Below are 24,403 nucleotides of genomic sequence, written 5' to 3'. Positions count from 1 at the left end.
TCTGTCCATAAGCATTTTCTCACACTGGGATTCACCTCCCTCTGATGGACATTCAGAAGGATTTTCTATCTTGAGTAAGTGTGCAAAAAAAATTATGTTTCCAACATAGAACAAAAACATATGGTGATGATAGCTCAGACAGTGAAAGCAGATTATGTCTTTTTTAAACAATGTTGTGATTGAAATAAGAGGGTAGTTATTCAGGACTGATTTGCTTAGTTCTAGTTTGGTAGGATGGATAGGATTGCAAATTCCCCACCAAAACACACAGGGATTAATGTTGGGGAACTGCAACCTACAGCACAGTTGAAAAAGGGACCTATACAGCAGGAGTAAAATTAAAGGAAGATACAGCTTCTGAAGAAACTGAAGACTACTTAAACTGAAGACTACTTGAAGCTGGAAAAACACAATGGGAGAACCATTACTTGATGCTTGTCCATGTTCTTACACTCATTCATCAAGCATTTACTTCTGATCACTGTCTAAGACAGGACTCTTGGACTGTTACCAGACCAAGCATGGTTATTTCTACACTCAAAAAGAAGGTTACATCTAAAACCTCATATCTGTAAAGCTGTAATCAGAAAAATCACAATTTTTAAAGTATTTCTACATGAAGTGATTGTTTTTGTGTTGAGCTCTGTCATGTTGATGTTACTGTCATCATCCTCAGGCATGTTCAAAATGCTTTTAATGGAGCTGGCCTGAGAAGACTCACAGAATGAACACATGCTGTTTGTGTGTCCCTATCTGAGAAAACCACAGCATCAAACCGCCTGGAAAAGTCTCTATCCAAAGAAACATGAATTACATTACAGCCACACCATTCTGACAAATGTTTACTGAATACCTTTTTTTGAAATGATCCAGTAGTGAACATTCAACAACCCCATTTGGTGTTTGAGTAAGTCCAACCTGAATCCTTCTTACTTCATTTGTTATTTCTTGTCCTGATTCTCTGAATGTGGACAAAAATGTCCTCTTAAAATAGCTTAGAGTATGTGTCTCCTGTCGTACTCTCTGATTTACCTGGGGGATGCCAAAAAGTCACAACTTAGACCAAGTACATGATGTAGCACCAGCTGTGAACTATCACAATTCTCCTTGCTCTGTGGGTTACTGGCTAGCTGGAGGCACAACCCAGCATTCAACAATTTACTGATACACATTACCTTTATTTTATTTTGTTGCTAAGCAGCAAATATGAATTTTTGCAAGAAAAAAATATTTTTTTGTAGCGAGGACTTTAATTTCCCAAACTCTGCTTCTGAACTCTCATAGAGAAATACTTCAATCTTTATGTGAAAAATTATTTTGACCTTTAAAGTTGGCACTGTGAAAAATAACATTTCTACCATGTTGGAGTATTGACATTAACCATCGACATAACTCATAGTCACTTAAATACTACTAAAATTAATCAGAATAAAAGAAATTATGGGGCAACACTGAAAAAACCAAACCTCCTCACAAGAATGAAACTGCATTCATTTTATAGAAGGTAAATTCATAGTAGTTTTCAAGTCACCCTGTAAAGTAATTGCCATACTTACACACTTCAGGGATGACAGACACAGAAACCAGAGCTCCTAATTGCCACATAAGAGTAACTAATTATTATTATTTTTATCTTAGGTTGCAATGACATGACAAGATATGTGATTCTGAATTCTGATTTTTTGGTGGATCTGGACTTTGGCAGAGTCCTATGAGTGGAGGAGATTTGGGCAGCTGTGGATCTATTAATTACCACCTTTATTTCTAATGATTACAAATGGTTATGGCACAGGCTACAGCCAATTAACCATTTAAGCACAACTTGGGCATTTAAAAACAAAATTAGGAACAAAACTGGATTTAAAAATAATCTTCTTTATTTGCTGCTGCTGAACCCTGTACTGGCCATGCACTTCTCCCCTCCCTAGGTATGGACAGAAGTATTTCTTCAAAGAATACAAGAAAACTCAACAGCTTTCCAGCTCCTTTAGGAAATTTGTTATTTAGACACAGTGTTCTGAGAAAGTTTAACCTGACTTCAGGAGAGTTGCAGACAACTTCTTTCAAAGTTTCTTGGTTTTGTATTTACATTCACATGTCTTTAGTGATGTGTAGGTTTCTTTTTTGTTGTTGTTTATGGAGCATGTAACAAAAACAAAAGCTTATCTATGTGGAAAATGTAGTGTATCCTCTCCTACCCCTAAGTTCACTCCAAAGGACTTGTTTGTTTTTGATTTTTTTTGACATAAAGCAGCACTACTACAAAAATTCATGATTTTAACCTAAAGTAGCTAAGCAGCTACAGCCGTTTTGAAGGTAGCTCATGACACATGCATCCATATGCTCGATGATTGCTCCCTGTGAAACCTGCCTGTTAGAAAAAGCAACTCTGGAAAAAAACAAAACCCAAACCCAAACCTTGTCTTGGAAGGGAGACTGAAACAGCAAGATATAGTCACACTGAAAGACAATCTTCATTTTTGTAGGAGGTCTACAATGGCAATCAGTGGGATTACAGCACCAGTGTAATTAGTATTCCTGCTAGCCTGCCTGATAATGAGCATGTTCATTTGCCAGGAGAAGAGTATGTGCTTTTCAAGAGGCAGTTCTTATTTTGCTGCCTAGAGATGTTCTTTCTGTCTCTGTGGTTTGGCACTGTTTGTTTTTTTCCCCCCTTTAAGAACACCAACTGTTTCTAGAAATGATAATATTACTTTTTGCAAGATGTGTTCATTGAAATTGCTTAAAAATTACCAGTGGCACTAACATGAATTCTATATTACAATGAATTCTACATTACATGTTCTTCAGAAAGAAGGAAAAAGATGGGAATATCCTACAATATATTGCTGAAGTGATGTGCTAAATATGAGCTATATCCACAATACTGGACACAAACTGCATGCAAATGACTGTTATTTAAATCTGACTACACAGAAACAGACGCTCTTATGGTCTCTAAAGCTGTTTCCATCTTATTCTACAACACATCTAACTTTTTAGTAACTGGAAATTCAAATATCTGCATTTAGATCTTGTTCCTAGAAGCCATTTGATGTAGATATAACCTTATATTCATGTAAAGCAGCTTTAAAAATCAAGGCTTGAAGCCCTGTTAAAAAGACAGAATTAATTGATAGGTCATGCACTTTTATTAGGGTAGGAAAAGAAAATCATAACAAAGATTCATAAAGGTTTCTTTTTATATGTGCAGTGTAATTCTTTCATTAGTATAACAGTGTAGTAAAATGAGATGATATGTTTATGACTCCACGGTGTATTTTAAGCACAAATCTGTAACTCTAGATTTTTTTTTAATATCCCTTAGTTTTCTGTGTATACTCTTAATTTTTTTTCTTATCAACATCTCTTTTTGCCTTAAAAAGAACATTATTCCATTATTCCAGTTTAAACTGAGCAATAGTTAATTGAGCAAAGCAACCATAAGGAATACAATCCATGCAACCCAGCTTCAGCCACCTAAAAGTTCCTTATCTACGCCAAACTAACTGCTCAGGCTCTGCTTGATATCTGTAGAAGGTAATACACAAATCTAAACCACAATTTTAATTATTTCAGCCTTTCTTTAGAAAGCATCTAACACAGATATAATCAGCTTTTCTGTATCTACTAAACAAGAAAAAACCTGGAGCACTATCTTCAACTTAGAGCCTTGATTTGAGAGGCTAAAATTAATTGAAATAAATCCAATGAGTTTTGAAAACATTGCTTTAAAAAGACATGATCATTTGTTTTTCTGAAAAGCCAGATTTACTAGACAATTAGCATACCTGGTCTTTCTGGAAAGATTTTAAAATGGGAAATTCGATGTGAACACAAGAAAACAGGGTTGCTTTTATTTGTAGGAACTTTTTTTGTTTGGTTTATTTGGTGGTTTTGCTGTTGTTGTTATTCTGCTTTGTTTTGTTGTTTGGGTTTTTTCTGTTTTTTTTTTTTTCCTTGGGTTCCATGAGTAAGCAGAACATGCTATACAGATGTGCTTGCAGTCCCAATTTTTTAGCATAAATTTAAATATTCATATATTCATGTATGAATATAGTTCAGTCCCAACTTGTCCAAGTTTGTTAGAATGATACCTGACAAACAAAAAATTCTACTTGTTTTCCTATAACGCATCAAATTTTTGCTGATAGCTGCATGGATACTTGGTATATTTTAAGAAGTAGAAGCTGTTCTAATTGTAGGAATTACATCTTCATTGCAGAAGTTAGAGGCCCAAAGAGACTTTTCATTTTGCCAGAAGATGCTGTCTTTGCATATGTATGCAGATCATATGTGTGAACTTACAACATGACAGACTGAAGAAGAGCTGAAATCTGAAGGCAGTTGAAGTACTGGCTTGGCTTTGTACATTCAGTCATTTTACTTCAGTCATTCTTGTACACATATTTTGTGGAGGTATTGTGAAGGACAGTCATGTATCTCAGATCATTATGCAATTAACTGTGTCATGGCTCTGCTTCATTAGTCCAACAGCACTGATTACACCACACCAGTGCAGCTGGAGGTGACACAGACACAAGAGGTACATTCCTACATACTCATTTTTTTAATGTATTGATCTCCTTTTTTTTTTTTGGCCAAGCATGTTCTCACTGCTATCTCATCTGCTCTTGAGTTCATGACAGTTTTTTTTTCCTCTACTACCAGATATTGCTTCTTATATCGTCTGTTAAAACATCACTTTTAGATACAAGCAAAGCCTAAATCCTCCTGCACAGAAGCAGATTTTCACTTGGAAATAATTCCAAGTTATGCAAGAGCTGTGTATGGAAAACTAAGTTTTTAAAGTTTCAAACTCTGTAGACACATAAAATGAACTTAAAATCACCACTGCTCAAAAGTGATGGTATAATACTGCATTCACATGAGCTACAGACCATTACCCATAATTAAAAATCTCTAGTTTAAGTGTGGTGGTGCTTTGGCGCTTTGGCCTTGGTATTCAACACCTCATTTTATGGAGAATCCTGGTGGTCATAATGTAGCATGCTTTAGCTACTGGTTATTTCAGTCATTCTGCAGCTGATCACATTGTTTGCTTACTCCATGTAGGTCCTTTTTTTTTCCACAATCCAATATTTGATCTGAGAAGTATTAAGCAACTTGGTGGTAGCAACTCATGTTAATTGTTGTCCTGAAGATTAATCCCACAGGCAAGACCAAATCAATGCTTTCATTCCTACTGAAGGAATTAATCAGCATTTCCACTGAGACAAGGCAACTGAGACAAGGCAACAGACAATGCGTTCCTCTTTCTAGTCCATCACAATGCAAAATGAAACCATAAAATGGAATTTGCAAACCCCTTTTTAATTTTTTTTTTTAACGTCAGTAGACTTGGAGAACACATAGTGCCAGGGACTATTTCAGACAGTTTTTGTCTATTACTAGATAAAAATGAAAGTCACAAGGTTTGTAACTTCAAGGTGACTTCTAACTACAGAACGAAAAAACACATTTTCACCCAGATCTCTTAAGTTTATAAAGCCATTCAGCTCTGAAATCTGATTAACAGGAGGCATTTATCTCCACAAGTTTGCTTCACAGATTTAAAACAAAACAAAATGGATCTTCTTAACCTATTAACTTTGATTTCTGAAGTATGACTTAAAAGCAGTTAGTAGCCAGTGTGGTATTGCAGCACTGAGGTGAAGGATATGATTAATCTTGTTTCATGTGTTCACATAAAATAATGTATGTCAAAGGCAACATCTTCACCAATTCGCAGCAGTAGCAGCTAACGAACACACAGACACTTCCAGACAAGTAAACTTTTCAAATGATGTATTAAGTTTCAGGTCTACAGGAGGTGACATGAAAGTGAAGTAATTAATTATGTTTCATGCAACAGAAGACAGCTTTTCAGATAGTAATGGGAAGAAACACCACCTATTTTCTTACATGTCCAAAGAGATTAAATGCTTTTAGTGCTAAGGTAGCATCTCCACCAACAGCAACGCATTATTCTGTTATCACACTGGTCAACATGTGTGTAAGCAATGGCTATCAGAATAAATTAAATACAAAGAAATTGGATGTTATGTTCTACTTCTCAAGAGTGCCATTACTACTAAGTGATCATCATGTGCTTCTATTATCAAACCTTCTCTTCATACTTTTATAGTAAGGTCATAAAATTAAATTTTGGCCTTTACTCTGCAAGCTCCATGATGAAGACACAGATTGAAAAAAAATTAGGTGTGCTGGTTTAAAGGTAAACCAGCTAAAGGTAAACCAGCAGGGGAAATGAACCCAACTCAAAAGAGAGATTATAAACCAGAGTAACAATTTAATAAAATAATAAAATAAGTACGATTATACAGACAAACAATTGGTTTTAACGCACAAAACCCAAATATATAACCCAGCACCCTGGGGCATGAACAGTGTGGTGTTCTTTGGGCCCCCTGAGTCCAAAGTAAAAGGAGACGGGAAAACCTGTTGGTGAGAGTGCTGTTGCAGTCTGGTCAAGAGTGGTGACTGCAGTCCAGTTGAGAGTGGTGGTTGCAGTCTGATTGAGAGTGGTGGTCTGCAGTATTCCTCTGGATCCCACGAGTGGTTAAAAAAGTCCCAAGACTCCAAGATTATATATATCATCCAGTTCAGGCAGGAATGCCCAGTACTTCCCTCAGGGCGGGGAGTTCCACAAAGGGTGTGAGGATGGGAGGCACCCTCCCATCTCGCAGGCCTCTTAGCACCTGAGGAGTCAGGCTCTATAGGCAGAGGGTGTAAATGGTCTATTGATAACAGTTTCTGGGAAATGGCATGGAAGGCTATAGAATACACAGTTTTGGGTTACACCCATCCAGTGATGAACTGGTCCCAGCTGTTTTAACTAGGACATTAGGCAACTCTTAGGTAGTCTGAAACAAAAAAAAAAAACCAACAAACAACACAACCCCCTCATCCTCCTGAACCCTCCAAAACAATGGAAGAAAAAGTATTTCAGACTTCCTTCAGACTTTTTTTTTTTCTAATGAATTTTTCTATTGGTGAGGTTATTTCATGGCATGGTGTTTTCAAGAATTGTGCCTAGATGAAGCAGATGGATTTTGGGACTACAGAGCTCTCCTGATAGATCAGTGCCCCATTCTCATCTCAAAAAACCAGCTCTAGGGTGCATTGTGGAAACTACAGGCAAGTGAGTCCACTTTGGCACCTTGTAAGCTGAAACTTCTATAATTAAGAGCACTAAGAACCTAAGAAAAACTTCAAAAAAGAGCCAACATGTCCCCTGTTAACAGCAGTTCTTCCCAAGCTGGTGAAGTTCTTTAATGGAGACAATATGCAGAGGGATAAAGGAAATACAGTGGAAATAGCACATTTGGATTTTGAGAAAGCATTTGATAAGGTTCCACAAGAAAAGCTCTTGCCAGGGCATGAGGGAGAGGCCCTGCTACAGACAGAAGTCTAATTAAAGAACACAAAGTGGCTTTTCAGGATGAAAAGTCAGCAGTGGTATACCCAAGGGTCATTGCTGGAGTCGGTTTAACTCATCAGTGACCTGGAGGAAAGAGTGAGTGGGGAAACTGTCCAACTTGAAGTTACCAAGCTTTCTTTATGAAATGCCACTGTGATGATGAACAGCTTCAGAAGGACATAGAGAAATGAATGACTGGTTAAAAGGGTGACAGATGAACCCCAAAGCACACAAATGGAAGATACAGCACTTATAAAAAAAAAAATCTCTAAAATGTTCCCATGCTATATTGAACTTGTAAGTGGCCATTACAACTGCAAGGAAGAGCTCTCAGAGTCACCATCATCAACTCTCTGAAGTAATTGGCTCAAAATGCAGTGGCAGACAAAAAAACTAATAAAAATTTAGACACTGAGGACAAGGTATAGGAGTGTTATTTTACAGGTATATGAAATGTGGGTGTGACCACACACAGTGTGTAGTTCAGGTCTCTGCACCCCAAAAAGATGTGGAGCTAAAGAAAGTGTAGAGCATGGCAGTTCAAATGATTAAAGGGAAAAAGCATGAGAAGGAAGTAAAATCCTAGGATTTTTGAAGTTGGCTGAGGAGGGATACAACTGAACTTTACATAAGCATAAGACAAGGTGAATATAGAACTGTTCATCACATTACTGAAATTAGGAGGCACTCACAGAAATTCATAGCAAATCTGCTTAACCCATGTGAAAGAAAGTAGATCTGTGCACAGTGGCTAGTGATCTTCTGGAGCCTTCTTGAGACAGATACAGCACCCAAGGGTTCAAAAAGATTCAGGCACAACAGTTTCATGGATGATGCTAAAGAGGCTGACGAGAGATATACCTTTAATATTCCTGTTAAAATATGTTTGTCAATACCGCAGTCAAAGGTTAAGCCAACCAAATTGTTGGACTATCTGACCTAATACAATGGGGTTTTATGCTCTTAAGAAATTACCACTAACATGGTAGTAGAATTTAACTAAGAATCAGATTATTCAGGTAAATAGCCTATTTAAAAACAAACTCCCCAAGAAAACACTCTACATACATAATGAATACATACAGCAATTTAATTAGAATAGAAACTAAACATTAAAAAGCTACTATTTCAGAGACCATTTCCTTTTAGTACTGTTTATAGTCTTTTGGAGTTCTATAGGAAAACTATTTATCCAATAATTTAATATTATACTATATAATAGAAAAAAAATCAAGGGATTACCACAAGGAGAGTTGTATTTCTAAGCTGACAAATAAAGAAATAATACCCCCTTTCCTGAAATAAAATAAACAAGGTCAACAGAGGCACTAGATAACCATGACTTTTTCATTTCAGGTATTTGGAGAAGAGGTGGAAGGTTTTAGAGAATATCATGTAGTCATACAAATCCAAATAATTTAGCATTTTTCTTGCACAAGTAGCGCATGAATAAATATTTGAATTTATTGTGGAAGAAGTCTTCTCATCTAATTTACAAAGGGCCTAGATGTTTGAAGAAGTACAGTTTGACTTTGCAACTTTCTTTTATAACCATGTAAAGACAACTATTAATAAATATTATAACAAAAGGCAAATGGAAGCTACCTTTCAGTAATAAATAAATAGGTGCAACTCTCTGCACTAATTCTCCTTAATTCAGTAAACTCTGACGGCTGAATCCAGCAGACCTTATTCTGCTGACAATGTCTGCATTAAGAAATTCCAAATAAAGCTGCACAAGACAAAATTGCAGTGCAATTACCATAGCCAAGTTGTTTGGTTCTTTTGATTCTATAAAGTAGCAAAAGCAGCATTATTTATAATAGATATTATTTATCCATAATGACATATTAAAAAACTTTATGTTAAAAAAAAATAAACATTACAGTTTAAATCCCCAAGAATTCTCAGCGCCAGTTCAAAAAGCTCACATGATCCCTGAAAATTCCTAATGCCTTTCTTGTCTAAGCCTCACTAGGTAAATTTCTTGTGGTTTCCAATCCTTTTGTCTTAACCTGGACTACAGCATTGTAATGTTGGATGCCGATTTGCTAATTCATCTGCAATAGAATTCACAGAGCAGGGAAATTTGTTTCTCAAAAGGTCTTGTCTTTTGTAGGAGGACCTAATCAGCAAAACTGACATCGAGGAGGAGGACTGTGAGCACTTAACTACAGTATCTCTTCAGCAGGCATTTATTGGCATTAAACAAGATGGCAAAGGATGAACTGAAGTTTGGAACATAGAGCAGCTTGAGCTGAAGGTTTATGTGTCTTTCAGGACCTGTAAAGTTTAAGTGAACAAAACTGTTAGCTACTTACAAGAGAAGGAGATTCCTTCCTTCCCTGATCAAATCTGGAATCACGTTGTTCCTGCCCCAGCTCCCAGGGCACTGGGAATCCTTGGCTGTGACTCTCAATCTGGAGGTGTGTAAAAAAGCCAGTTCTGTCAGAGTCTGGAGTCTGGTTTTCCTCAGGCCCCTTCTCCAATCACAGAGCAGGACAGTGACATTTCACCTTTCCCGAGAGGAAACACTCCTCTGCATTACATTTTTTAGAAATGGGCAACAAGGGCAGGTACAGCTTTTGCTCTTCAGAAAAATTACTTTTCTCCAATTTTTCATACTGCCTATCTTGCCAAACTCCCTACCCACTAACCCCAAGTGAATTCCTTGGGGTCTGATTCTCCTTATACTTTGCAGCTGTAGCAAAGGTGACACCAATATCACTAGTGTAGGTGATGACTAAAGGCTTTCCACATTTGAATCAAACCCCACAGTTAAAAAAAAGTGCAAAAAGTGTCTGAAATGAGGGCTCTTCCTCACTAAACACGAATTAAACACCCATAAAAATATTGTTTCAATATTTAAATCAATGTGTAATTAATGCTAGAGAAATGTAACCTAGCCAAAGGGGGCAAACACACCACACTTCATGAATAAATCCCATTTTACTTCCAGAGGCTATATTTTTATGTCTAAGACTAAAGCACAGCTTTTAAAGGATATCATGCAACCGGTGCCTCATCTCACCTGTAGAGAACTCAGTGGAAGACCCACCCTACATTCAGCAGAGATGAGGCTGAGTAGATTCCATAGTGTGCTTTGGGAAAGAAATTTAATTCTTGAGGATTTTCCACCTGATATTTTTTATCAAGGAAAAAAAAAATCCTATGACTAAAAATGGACCAAACCCTATACTTACTCAAATTTGCACCTGACAGAGAAGAGAAATGTATTATGAAAGAAACTGTGGAAGGACCAGGAAGTAAGAAAAAGAAGAGGAAAAGATTTCAGCAATCACAATAAAACTCCTATTCAACTTCCTGTATGGACTTTTACTCCTGCAGAAGAACAAGGACATTTTTCAGGAACACTGAAGAAGAAGAAAGAATCCTATTTCCTGATAGTGGACATGAAGATTCAAATTTGCTTTCAAAGTTATAACTTTCCCAGCATTATTTGCCTTTATCTAACTTTGACATAATTAATTACAACACAATTAGTTATTCTGCCACACCTAAGGATAAAATTTGAAAATGTAGACAGATAAAATTGAATTGTGTAAAAATAGGAACAGAGTAATTACAAAATTAGGCTTCAGCAACAGGAGCATAAATGGAAACTGATATTATTAAAATGATAATATTCTATATTAGATATATTACAAACTACACACTGAAACTGATCTTCAGTTAAGGCATGGAATGTTACTATCAAATATACAGATTTGCTGACAAAGGAAAATCATGTTTATGGGTGAAGTCTAATGAACAGATTTTGCTGGGTCACTAATGGATATTAATGTACCCATCAGTTCAAAAGGGTAAAAGTTTTGTGCAATATTTTTCTCTGAAGAAAATTTCTAACTACACTGCATTAAGAGCACTTAGCATTAATACAAGACATTTAACATTAATACAAGAAAACAATCACCAATACAAAGGAAAATCAAATCAAGAGTAATTCAGTCAGCTCTTCTTGACAAAATAGTCTATCATAGTTATGAATTTTTAAAGTTTTAACTCTAATTCCTTTAAAAAAGTCACTTGTACGTTTCTGAGTCCCTGTTTATAATCATCATGACCAAAACACTGCATAGCCTTTCTCTCTCCCTGTTGCATTGCCACTGAATTTTTTGGACCTGCTCATCTCCTTGCAAGTCCTCAGATCCTCTAATGGGATGCAACAAATGATCATGGTGGTGGCTGGGGACTAAAATAGCCATGACCTCTCAGCACCAGTTCTCCCCTCCCACGCATCTCACATGTCACTGCACCAGCAACGGGAGCTCTGCCGGACCTTCCGTCTGTCCAGAGCAGCAGAAGCTGCAAATCATCCCTCAGTGGGAAGCTGGTCACTGAACATATAACATTTACTTCTTCTGAAAACTGCAGGTGGGAGAGCTGTGCTGAGCCTGGAGATTTTATTTCATTTAGGGCTAATGTAACTGTGTTTTGTTCTGGGGTTTTTTTTTCTTTCTTTAGTTCACACGGATTTTTCATCTCTCTCAGCTTGGCTTGGATTCCAAGACTAAATGAAACTCCAAAGAGTGAGTAAACTTTCAAACTTCCAACTTTTGCAAGGCTTATGCCATATTCACTCAGAATTCTACTCTGTGCCTGGTTTGCTCCAAACCTCAAGACAATTCCATTATGAGGAGTTTGTACAGCCCTAAAGATGATTTTATTCTCATTGTTCATTCCTGTGTCCACCAAAGGGAAGCAGCAGACTAGACCAGGCTGACTCATCTGGCCAACCACCATCCATGATTTTATTTTGAAATAAGTAACCAATGTCATATAAACAATAAGTCTTGAAATAAAGTATTTTCCAATTTTACCAGTACCCAAAACAGAAAAAATAGTCCTGCGGCTTGGCTATTGCAAACTTTGTTAAACCTACTGCAGCTGTAAATTATATATTTAATATATCCTTACATATTTATATGTAATATATACCCTTTTAATGTATTATAGTTATCAGTGCTTTTTCATTCCATACTTTTAAGTGATTTTCAGTCATAAAAAGCTATGATTTGTTTTGAGCTTGCTTCTACAGGCTGGCCTTTATTTCTTTTATAGTACCAAACCCTTACCTGCAAATTATTTTCATTTCTGTGAGGACATAAAAAAAAGAATGCGAATTATTGACCATGACAGGAACTTAAGAGCTTTAGAGGCTACTTTGAGAATAATTGTGTGCTGTAATTTTTCTTTCAGGGCTTAGAAATGCTGAAATATTCATTGTCACAGGCTTTGCCACACATAAAAATGCACATAAAAATTCTCCCAACAAAGGAACAGTGGATAATATTTATAAGATAAGTGCTATGTTTTTTGTGAGTGTCTATGATTCTATGTTACTGAAAAGGTAGGGTCTGGCTGCTTCCTCAGTAGCAGGAACAGACAAGTGGAAGACAGGTGGAAGGAATTTCTGGCTCCTCTTTACTGAGGGTAACTGAGGGATACTGTGAGGCAAGGATGACATAAACCCTGAGAAAAGCAGATTTGTAGAAAGAAAGTTGTTACAACAATGTGGTTCAACCTGAAGTCAACAATACAGGGTTGAGTTAATATTTTGGTTATTGAGGCAACCCAAAATCTACTATTACACTTGATGATTCATGCAGTTAGGAGACATTTAAATGTGTAAAATATTCGTGTTGGGCCTTAAGGGCTTGCCTGAGTATTTTACGAGATTCTCTCGGGCATGTTCAGCAAATATTGAGTCCTCCACTGCCTAATCAAAACAAGATATTGAGAAATTAGTTTTCAAAGGGAGACACTACTCTGCAGTACAACTGCAGCAAGATGAAAATGCACCCAAAGGCTCAGGGTTGAGGACTTTGTTTTAACATCAAACACTAAGAGATTAGTCTCATTTTCCCGTTCTTGCTGAAAGGAAGAACTACAATTCTGATCTGCTGAGCCCAACCTTGTACCTTGCATGGGATGCCTGGACAGGGATGGTCTGCAACAGGAGAGCTGAAGTCTGCTTTGTTTGAAGACTCAATATTAGAAATGTTAAAACTTTAATTAATATTTCCCACTAGGTCATTGAAATGCCTGGGAGAACATTTCAATGTTAACAATGTGTTACGTCATTTCTATAGTATTTTTTGCCTCTTGGCACTTCCACACCAACACACTACACAAAAATGCCTGACAGACAATATTCACAAAATAGTGCAGACTCAGCAAAACTCATCATTTTCAGTAAGGGATTCAAGATGGGTTTTGTCCAATGCAAATACAGAAACTGTGTTCCATCTATGACTAGCTAAAATAATTAAAATATATTAAATATTTTTAAATATATTAAATATAATTAAAAATAGTTAAAAATTATATACATTAAATATATAAATACACATAAAATAAAAAATATACATTATATTATAGATACGATATAACATATATAATACATAATATGTAATGTGCATTAAAATATATAAATATATAAAATAAAAAATATAAATGCATATAATTAAAAATTTATATAAATATGTACGTCATTCTTACTACTGACATTTAGCATCTCTTTCAGCATTAATTTAACTTCTTAAATAATTTTTGGTTTTATTCTTATAACATGTTCAAAAAAGGACAAATTACCGAGATTGAGTTGAATTACATGGCCTAACGTCAGATTTGACATGTGAAAGTTTTTCCTCCTGCACTTTCAAGGTGTATTTCTGATATATTTCTGTTCTGAGATATTTCTGTAATCCAGGGAGCTCACACATCAAGTATTACTATTAGTTTTGTATTAAATGGACACAATTCTTTTAGGCACAAATTTTTTTCCATTCTTCCTTTTGTCGGACATTAACCAAAAAAAAAATATTTTCTCCACAGTTAATAATACATGCAGACCTATAAAATCTCCTTAATTTTTCCACGGAAGTCCTAAATTTGTCATCTAAATAAGGATAAACATGAATATACATATTTACTGAATTTTTATATGTTGTACACTTGGTGAGTGAGCTGACAATTCTGGCTTTTAAATTTTATGATCTTTAAAGTGAAATAAAGCAGGAAAAATGTGAAAACTAAAACAAACTCTTCTCTTTGCCTTAAATATGAATTAAGAACACTTTCTACTCTCTTGATTAGACCACAGCCTAATTAACATTCTTTAACTGCTGTTAAGTCTTGACTTCATGCCCAGCCTCTGTCCCCTGCCATTCTTTTGTACCAGTCCAGTATCAGCGTGTCATTAATTACGTTTTTTTTTTTAATTATTTTTTCCCTGGGCCCAGTTTTTTTCATTCTGTGTCCAGTTTTGGTTTACAGCCATTTCCAACTTTATATATAACACCAGTATTTCAGCTCATAAAACTGGCAGATGTTCCAAACAATCAAGAATATGCTTAAAGCCAAACTTCATATTGCATTATTCACAGAATTAGTCAAACTGATATTTTAAGCTATAGGAAAATTTGGTCATCCTAAATCTCATTCAAAGAGGTTGTAACAGTGATCAGTAATTTAGGGAATTCGAGTCTGTGCTGATTCCCGGCAGGTAAAGTGTTTCACAGTGTGAAAATAAGGTGGACGTACACTGCTTAGCAGGATTTCTGACATGCTAGACAAATAAATTGGTGCATATGCTCTGAATTCAGTATCCTTCTACATATGGACATGTTGAATACATAGAAAAGGAGGTGAAGGGGCCATAGCATATGTAAAAAAAAATATTTACAGTTAGTATTCTGATCTAGATCTTTAAAGAAAAAAGCATGAGAAAGTTTGTCGTATTTTTTAATGGCAGCAAGTCTTGGCATTTAGCAAACCACAAGCTCCAAAATGCACAGTAATGATACTATAGGGTGTCTATTGTATAGTACAATCTGTTAGAATAAGAGAAATAATAAAAAAAAAAAAAAAAGAAAAAGAAAAAAAAAGTGATCAAAAATTACCTGTGGAACTGCTCACATATTACGCAATTCACTACCCATGTTGCTCATGGGAGATTTTAACAATACAGATCTGCATCGAATGAGGCAAACAGCCTGACATTGATGAAAGTGGCCGCCTGTTGCTTGCAAGAAAATTCTGTGATCCACAAAACAAAAACTCCAGCCCCAGGAGAATCTGTCTTGAAAGCAATACTTTATTTATGAATAATCCAGAACTAAGGAATGGAGATAATCATAACTGATGGCTTAAATTCACCACAGAGGCAAGAAATTGGTTTAGGGAGTGGAAGAACAGAAGGAGATGAAGCTGCATCAAGGAAATGCTGAGGCCTTGAGAAATGTGGGAAGTAATATTGAATTAATACAGTTTAGATTTTGCATTCAGAGGATGGGGAAAGGTGCTCTCTTCCCATTTCATGTTCACTAAACATTTGCAGGCAAATTCTGTGGAGACTAGATACCTTGTGAAGTATCTCTTAAAAGGGTGATAATCTTATTCCAGAGCGGTTGAGTATGTTTTGAGGCTGTTGGTGGTCTCACACTCCACTTTGATTTTGTCTCATCCTCTGCTTTCCAGCAATGAGAAGCAGCTGGTTTAAATATCATTTATGCCTGAATTGCTAAAGACAGCTGTATCAAGGATGGAAGGAAGGAAGGAAGAAGGAAAGGAAGAAGAAAAGGAAGAAAGAGGAAGGAAAGAAAGAAGGAAAAAAGAAAGAAAGAAAAAAGAAAGAAGGGAAGGAAGAAGGAAAAGAAGGAAGGAAAGGAAGGAAAGGAAGAAGGAAAAGCAGAAGGAAAGGAACTGAGAAAGGAAGAAAGAAAGAAAGGAAGAAGGAAAGGAAGAGAAAAAGGAAGGAAGGAAGAAGGAAAGGAAGAAAGAAAGGAAGAAGGAAAGGAAGAAAGAAAGGAAGAAGGAAAGGAAGAAGGAAAGGAAGCAAGAAAGGAAGAACAAAAGTAAGAGAGAAAGAAGGAAAGGAGGAAAGAAAGAAAGAAAGAAGGAAAGCAATCAAGCAATCAAGCCTTTCCCTCTTATTTCAGGTCCTAGGACTAGTCAGAAGGATTTTGGGTGGGTATCCCACAAGGGTCTCAGGACCTGAGTGTAACAAAATGGTTGTCTCACACCTGAAAAGTGCCACATGTGAGATAAAATGGAAGGGAACTATTTAGAAGATTGACTAAGAGGAATTAAATGGTGGAAGTAAAGCGTAGAATTAAAAAAAAAAAAAAAAGAGGGAAAACTTAGCAGGAGCACTACGAAAAGCAGTCTGGCATAAACTACTGGAAGTTATTGAGTAACATGACAAGTCATTATTACAAAGCACTGGTATTTGGGCTATACTAAACTAGATAAACTATTAGAAAACGCAGTTTGCACGATGCATTTTTTCCTTTTTTAGTCTAGATGTAGGATGTTTTACATATTCTATGATGTGGTTTAGCAATCTTTGAGCTTTGTGAGGTAATTCTGAGACAGCAGTCAGTAACTTACATAATTAGCATAACAGTATTTAATTATATGATTACTGTAAATACGTGTAAAACTCTAATGGCGTAATTATAATGTGTAATAACTACTTGTAATTACATAATTAAGTATGATGACATATCCAAATTTCTAATGGGAAAAAATAGGATATTTACAAGCCCTGACCTAGAAAATGGTATAGTGCACAATTATAGTGGTGGTATAAACCCACAAGTCTCCCTTTTTAATGCTAGTTGTGCTAAAACTACCCTAAAAGTAGATGAATTAACTAAAAGTTTGGAAGCCGTGCCATAGTGTTAGTGCAAATGTGTTAACTTTCCTGAACATGGGCAGCTCAGTGATTACAATCCGTACAAACAGGTGTTTGCATGTGGTAGACAATGGAGTACTGGGTCACAGTTGCCAGCATTTCTCTACAGAATTATCTCCAGAAAGACCATTTCATTATTTATATTGTATATACATATATATTTGTGCCAGTATAATTCTTCCAAAGTATGACTCAGAAAGACAGATTGTAGGTAGCTGTGTTTTGAATTACAAAATCAGTATTTTGAGTTGATATTTTCAATTACAGAAAATTTTCTCTCAAAAATAGAAATATGTAGACATACATTTTGTAATTCAATAGCAGAATTCTTTCACAGTTTCAATAAACTTGAAATTTCTACTTTTTGTACATATACACTTTCTGTCATATTCTCTCAAAACCAGGAATATGTGTGTCTATATATATATATATGCACACACACAAAAAAAACCAAATTCAGTATAATATATAAGATATGAAACTTCACGCATGAAATTATTTTTACATATACATCTATAAAAAAATTAGAAATATAAAATAATAGTTGATGGTTCAGGAAATGCAATGATCACTTCAAGTAACAGCTCTGCCTTCCTCATTTCTAGCATAACAGGAGATTGGATTTATGTGATCTATTATCTGAGCAACGTTCACAATGCAGCCAAAATATAGAAGGGATAAACTCTGAAGAGATGGAAGAGATTCCTGGTAGAATTCCAAATGGCAATTCAGTTGCACCTAGTAAGGAAATGCATGAATTGCTTCAACAGCAAATTTTGAAGAAAACTTTAATAGATGTTCATTTTTTTTACAAACTCTTTCAGGTAGGTATAGAGATCCCTAAACTACTCAAAGCAAATCCTAATCTTCTGTTTCTCTCTAGGACTACGTACACATTATGTTCAGGGCCTCAAATATTTTTTTTTTCTGTGGTATGCAAATCTGGGAATTCACTGAAGCTACTTAAAAAAAAGCTCACATCTTGCCATTTGTGGTTATTTCTCCATCCTGTTTTTGTCTCCCTTTTCTCCCATACATCCACAAAGTGAACACAGGAAAAGGAATCATATTTTTCAGTTTTGTTGTGGTTTAATTTGTTTAGTATTCAACTTCTGACATTTTTTTCTTCTTTACAGTATTTCAAACTCAAGGGCCTCTAATATCTGTTATTAACTTTTAAGGTATATAACATTTCATTCCATGGCAGTTTATTCTACGTCTGGTATTTCTGGTCTTCGAGATTACCTAGTCTATCACACATGAAGAACTTTGTAGTAACAACTTTAGGAATCAGACCTTTATGGTGCATTGAGAGTCAATGCTACTGTAAAATCATATGAGATTTGTCCCAGGACAGATCCTGGAGGAACTCCATAAATGATTTCTCCATAAATGATTTCTCCATAAATGAATGGTCCAAATTTCAGAGGCTATAGACATGTCAGAAAAAATAATTTATATTTTGGCCCTGTTCTTACATTTGTTGATATCTGCTAATAATTACTGTTGAAACCAGGATATTTGGTGAATCCCTTGTTGGAATTTTTCTACTTTACACTATTTAATCCTTCTTCTTTGGCTTTAGATAATGATTTTTCATTTTGCAAATATTTCCACAATATCAGATGCTTTACTTGAATTCAGATTAGGTCTCTGAATTTCTCCCCATTTTGAAAAAACCAAGATGGCTATTTTGAGTATTCTGGATTTGTAATGTAGAGAAATATTTCCATATTTCCATAGTATATTAAAGTCTTTTTCTGCAAAAATAAAATATTATATTTAATTTTATTACATAGAATTTACAAACATGCTGTACTTACTCTGTTGACAGTTTCTTCCCATAAATTCACCTGGGCATTCACAGGAATAGTTGGCAACAAGATCTGTACAGATTCCGCCATTCTTGCAGGGTTCAGATTCACATTCATTGACATCTGCATAAGGTACATGGGATAATGTCAGCATTAACAGAGAAAAGGTAAAAATGGTAAGCACATGTTTGAAAGAACTAAAAAAGGAAGCTTTATTATGTCCCATTATACAATATAATTTAGTGTTTTGCTCAGGGATTTCCACTGTAACTGCCAAGAGGATATGAGGGCAAAGTCACAGTTTGGCCTTAAAAAGACAAACTTCAGTAGTTCTAATGGATTAATCAGTAGTGACCCCTCCAACTTCAAGAAGTGTAGCTACTTCTTTATCAACAGATGCCAATTAAGAATGTCTCTCAGTTCATCTTAATTCATTAAATGTGTAATTGACAAAGTTGTTTAACTGTCTAAAAAATTTCCTTTCTGTGCATGAGTTGGTGGGCAAATTGAAACTAATAACTCCATCTAGAAGCTTGCAAATTTCGTTAAGTTCAAAAGACAGAAAAGGTGGGTAATTTCACTTGAGTTTCTCTCTTCAAGCACACTTTGTGAAACACTGCGAGAATAACACTGTCCTGGTCTTTTCCAATGTAGTAAACTTGAAGTGTAATATAAGATTCTTTCAAATGTGTTATGGTATTTTTCAGTCACCATAAATAAGCAGAGTGAAGGATAATGCCGTATTATAAATAAAATCCTCAGTCTCTGCATTTATTCTGCATGGACTAGAAACAGGTTATAAGGATTTTATACATCATTGCCTCAAAGGGCTGCACTGTTGCTGTTAAACACTTGCAATATGGTAGATGATATGGTAAATACAGTAGATAATATAGTAGATACTAGGGTAAATCACTGGTGAGCGAAATGCCCTATGAATTGAAGTCATAATCCTTGTTGTTGTGTTGTTGTGTTGCTTCAGTCCTTAAAATGTAAATCAAGTTTGTGCTACACACACAAAACCTAAAGAAGATGTTAAAAAAATGTCTAAATCTTATGCATTTCAGCTTGTGCAGAAGAAGCAGAATTCAGTTGTGTCAACAAAGTTGCTTCATTTTTGGTAGTTTGAGCATGTAACGTTTGTACTTTCAATGTGATTTTTTTTCATTTACTAATCATGTATGTTCAAAACCTCAATGTTTTAATACACTCGATAGGATAAGCTTCCCATTTCGGTGAACAGAAATGGAGAAACAGACCTTCAGCTAAATATGAAGGCTAGTTCCAATTGTTTGAACTGGAAAAAATTCAGATTTTTATACCAAAATTGATGATGGCAACTTATCTCTGAGCTTCTTTTTAGTCTCTGAATGTTTTACTATTTCTTGCTTATAAAGATATGATATTATGGCTTAATAAAAAATTAGAGTTAGCTGAATTTCTGTCAATTAAAAAGGAAGAAGAGAAGTAATAGCTTAGAGTGCAAGAAATAAAATCTGCCAAGGGAAATGACTGAAGAAGAGATCTGCTAAGTTCTAAATTAAATTCTTCATATGTATTTATAAAATTTAATAAGATTCTTCAGCTTCCTATTTGCCTTTTTAAGCAAAGCCCATTAGTCTTACATTTTTATTAGCTTATTAATAATTTTAATATAGGCTAATATATTTGTGGGGAAAAAAATATCAAGGTCACAGGGAACTAAAAAACATTACATGAACATATGAACTATCTCTTCCTTGGTGAGATACAGGTGGTAATTTATCCTCTTAAAAGCTTTTCTGTGTAAAGATAATATCTTATTGAGTTGTGGTTTTTTTTCCCCTAATTTGCATTTTGAAATATGTAGGAGAAAATACACTGGTTTCCAGAATATTTCATACTGTCTGTGTGGTGATGGAGAAAATAAAATGAACTTGAAGTACCAGTACTCTCAAAGTAATCCTCATATTTCATCCCCATGGAGCAACTAGCAATGATCAGTGGAGAAATATGGAAGTTTTCAGTTACTATCTTTGTTATTTGGCTCCAACAATGACTTTTTCCCAGTAACTTCAGAAACTTCAGCTCAATTAGTTCAAACAAATATGTCACAGAGAACTGCAGGCTCTGCACCGCCAGTGATCCAACAGCAACCCCTGCCAACCGTGATTAGAACTGCGCTAAAGGACAGAGAAGTATTCAGACTTTTTTTCTTTTGTTTGAAGGGGACTTTTTTTGGGGGTACAGGACTATTGCCTAGTTTTTTTGTGTGTTCTGTTACTGTTCTTGCCAACATACATATATCTTTTAATAAAGGGTTGTTATTTCTTCTGTTTTTTCCACATTTCCTCTATTAAAGCCCCTAATTTTGAATTTACAATTGCTGAGAGAGAGGAGTTTGGTCTGTCTCATAACTCATCCTCTTTAACAAATATTCCAGTCTCTTCAAACTGAGACACAAGGTTTGGTTTTAGTTCAGGGCAGATTCAGATCAGATTTTGAAGTGTTGTTCAGGTAAAAATCTTATACATTGCAGTAACTAAAACACAGAGAGCTATGTATTGCCAGAGAAATCAGAGTTCCTCAGAGGTAGCTAGGTAACAGAGAAATACTGAGTGAAATAGACTCATTAAGAGGTAAAGTCTTGATTTCTAAGTGGGATCCAGGTTAGATGAAAAGAACCCAAATCTCAAACAATTAGAAAAAAAATGAAAAAAAATTTAAAAAAGAAGGTAAAAGAAAACTCAAAAGAACTCCAAACTATAAACCCCCCACCCCCATGCCCAAACCCTCAAGATTTCTGTACAGAAGGTGGATTCTGAGATTGATTTGATGCAGGAATAAGGAAACATTGACCATTTTCTGAAAACAGATTGTTCCTTGAATAACAGCTTGAAGAGCTAAGAGAAGTGATTAGGAAGTAAAGGCTATGCTGAGGTTTCTTTTTATGCTGAAGAGGGTTAAATTTACATTTCCTGTCTCCTAAGATCAATCCATAACTACAAAGCCATTAAGGACACTTCTATCTGAGGCACAGCTGTGGTGCACCCTGAAACACAAATATACTGGCAGAAACTCGGAAAGTAACAGAGAACTTGGCTATATCACAAAGTGATTTGGAGAATCATCAAGAGGCAGATTTCTGTCCTTTTGTCTTCCTTTGATGGATTCTATATGTATATATATTTAATATATCCTCTAAGTATTTAATATAACATAAATAAAACCTACTACTGTACTTGCAAATGTAATATAATTAAAAATATTTAACACTAATTTTGGACTTTACCTACTCAATACAGTCATATGTGTTTTCCTGAAAAATTATCCCACATGGAATGAGCATATAAATTATTTAACTGTTATAATAAAACTTTTAACTTTTACTTACGGTCATTTAGGTTCTTCAGCAAGCTACTTGGTATAAACCTGACTTTTTATAATGAAGAGACCAATAAACTCAATTTACCCGCGTGGGTTTTTTTTCCAACACATCCTGTGTTTTGGCTGCAAATACTCAAGAGTGCCTTGTTCCTGTCCCCTGCTTGCTTGTCCTTTACTCAGCCCAAATTCCTGGTTCCTGCCATCTGGATGCTTGTTTCTGATCCAGGACTGCCTCTTGCAGTACAGACTTCTTGATGTTCCCTCCTGCTAACAAGCACGTTCTTTCCTTATTCTTTGATTTTGGTACTCTTTTTGGCTTCTGGATCACACATGGTCTGCTTCTCTCAGCTCTTACTCATGTTTTAAGTCAGTCCTCTATAGGATAGAAGGTTGACCCATCATACATACAGCTTTTAACTTCAGGAGTCCTTACTGGAAGTCAGCATGGCCATTAAAAAAAACAGTGGTTAAACATAACTTTTATGCTTTACTAACATTGCAAATGTTTTTTTCCCCAAAATAAAGTCAATTAAGCATATAGAATACCTCTGTATCTTAACTGGCTTCTGTGGGGACCCACAACCGTACACTGGATAAAGATCAAGTCATAATCTGAGAAATTTGACACTCCCTCCCATCCCCCAAATTTTAATATTCTTAAAGAAAACCAGAAAACTTCCCTATCTGGTTCTACTTCAAAATAAATTTGTTGATAACTAACAATATGTTCAAATATCTCTGGAAACTGGTGTGGTATAAGGTGGATAAACAGGTGGCATGCAATAATTATCTTTTAGTTGGAGTTTAGTCCAGACTACTCTCATAGATGCTTGATGGCTCTCAATTGATTTTAAAAAAGCATTCTAGCTGTTTTTTCTTTATTATATATTGATCCTCAATGATTTAAGTTATTTACATGAATAAGTCCTATCTCAGTAAGGTCACACAAAATGTTGCTTGCAGAACTTTGTAATATCCTGTTATTATTTAAACTTGAGCTTTCAGACAGTCAAATTTTCCATTATTAATTTCCTATTAAATACCATGAAAGTCAGCTTACATACTATTTTTTTATTATTTGTACCAATTTTAATATTTTTATGAAACACATGATAAAGCTCCATTAAAAAATATAAACTATATTGGTTGTATTCTGAATCAAGAGAAACAACAAAATTTAATATGACTATCTTAAGAGTGAGCTACTCAGTGATATGAAAAAATTTGAAGGATTACAGCAATTCATGTATAGAAGGACATATCTTCTATAAGAGTAGGAGGATTCTGTTAAATTATTTACAAAACGAAAAAAACCATGAAAGCATTCTTTCTCATATCCTACAGATTATTAAACCCCATCTAAATTGTAAAGGTCTCCTAAAGGAGGTTAAACTTGGTGGTTTTTTCTCAAAAGATAATAAGTAAATAAATGTATTTAAACAGAATAAAAAATCATCAGAAAAAAATTCGCATGACAACCCTCAAATTTCTGACTAAAAGATATGGAAAATATAAGTAATTAACATGATAATTTATTTTACACTTTTAAAGTATAAGTTGAAGAAAGTTTCTAACCTTACTTCTGAATAAGTGTTTATCTGTAATTCGTGTAAACAATACTTCAGATTTATTGTTCCTTGATTTAACCAGGATTATAGAAAGATAAGCATTAGTATATTACTGGCTCAATCCCAACATGAAACATTTAAAAAGAACCGGGGCATATTTTTGTGAAATATGTGAAGTTAGTGCATATTATTAAATCTGATCTGGATGTATTCAATGCACATTCAACACAACACAGACATCTCTTACAATTCAGTGATTTGATTGCTTTTTCAAAGCTAGTTTCCTGACCACAGTAGGCTCTGAAAACACTGTGCCAAAAAACCTGCAGGAAACTTGAAGTATAATGTCATACTGAAGGAACTCATGGCTCAGATATTCTTATTATCTGATCTTCAAAATGAGAATAGTTTTACACTTGATACAAAAAAGTACAAACCTCTTGCTCCCCACCCTTAGAGGCTAAACATTGCAATACCCCTACTCTAATAA

The 24,403-nt window shown here is 35.2% G+C and overlaps 1 protein-coding gene across 1 annotated transcript in view; it reads right to left on the bottom strand.

Annotated features, from left to right (window-relative positions):
- The window catches only part of EDIL3 (EGF like repeats and discoidin domains 3), a 224,243-nt gene that overhangs the window by 73,223 nt on the left and 126,617 nt on the right, over positions 1–24,403 (bottom strand). Inside the window, exon 5 of the mRNA XM_008923074.2 lies at positions 18,989–19,102. Within this exon, the coding sequence (XP_008921322.1) occupies positions 18,989–19,102 (114 nt within the window). The remainder of the gene's footprint in view (positions 1–18,988; positions 19,103–24,403) is intronic.

This window comes from Manacus vitellinus, unplaced genomic scaffold (assembly GCF_001715985.3).
Source record: "Manacus vitellinus isolate BGI_N305 unplaced genomic scaffold, ASM171598v3 scaffold_23_pilon, whole genome shotgun sequence".
NCBI classification, from domain to species: Eukaryota; Metazoa; Chordata; class Aves; order Passeriformes; family Pipridae; genus Manacus; species Manacus vitellinus.
This window is presented reverse-complemented; position numbering and strand designations above follow the sequence as displayed.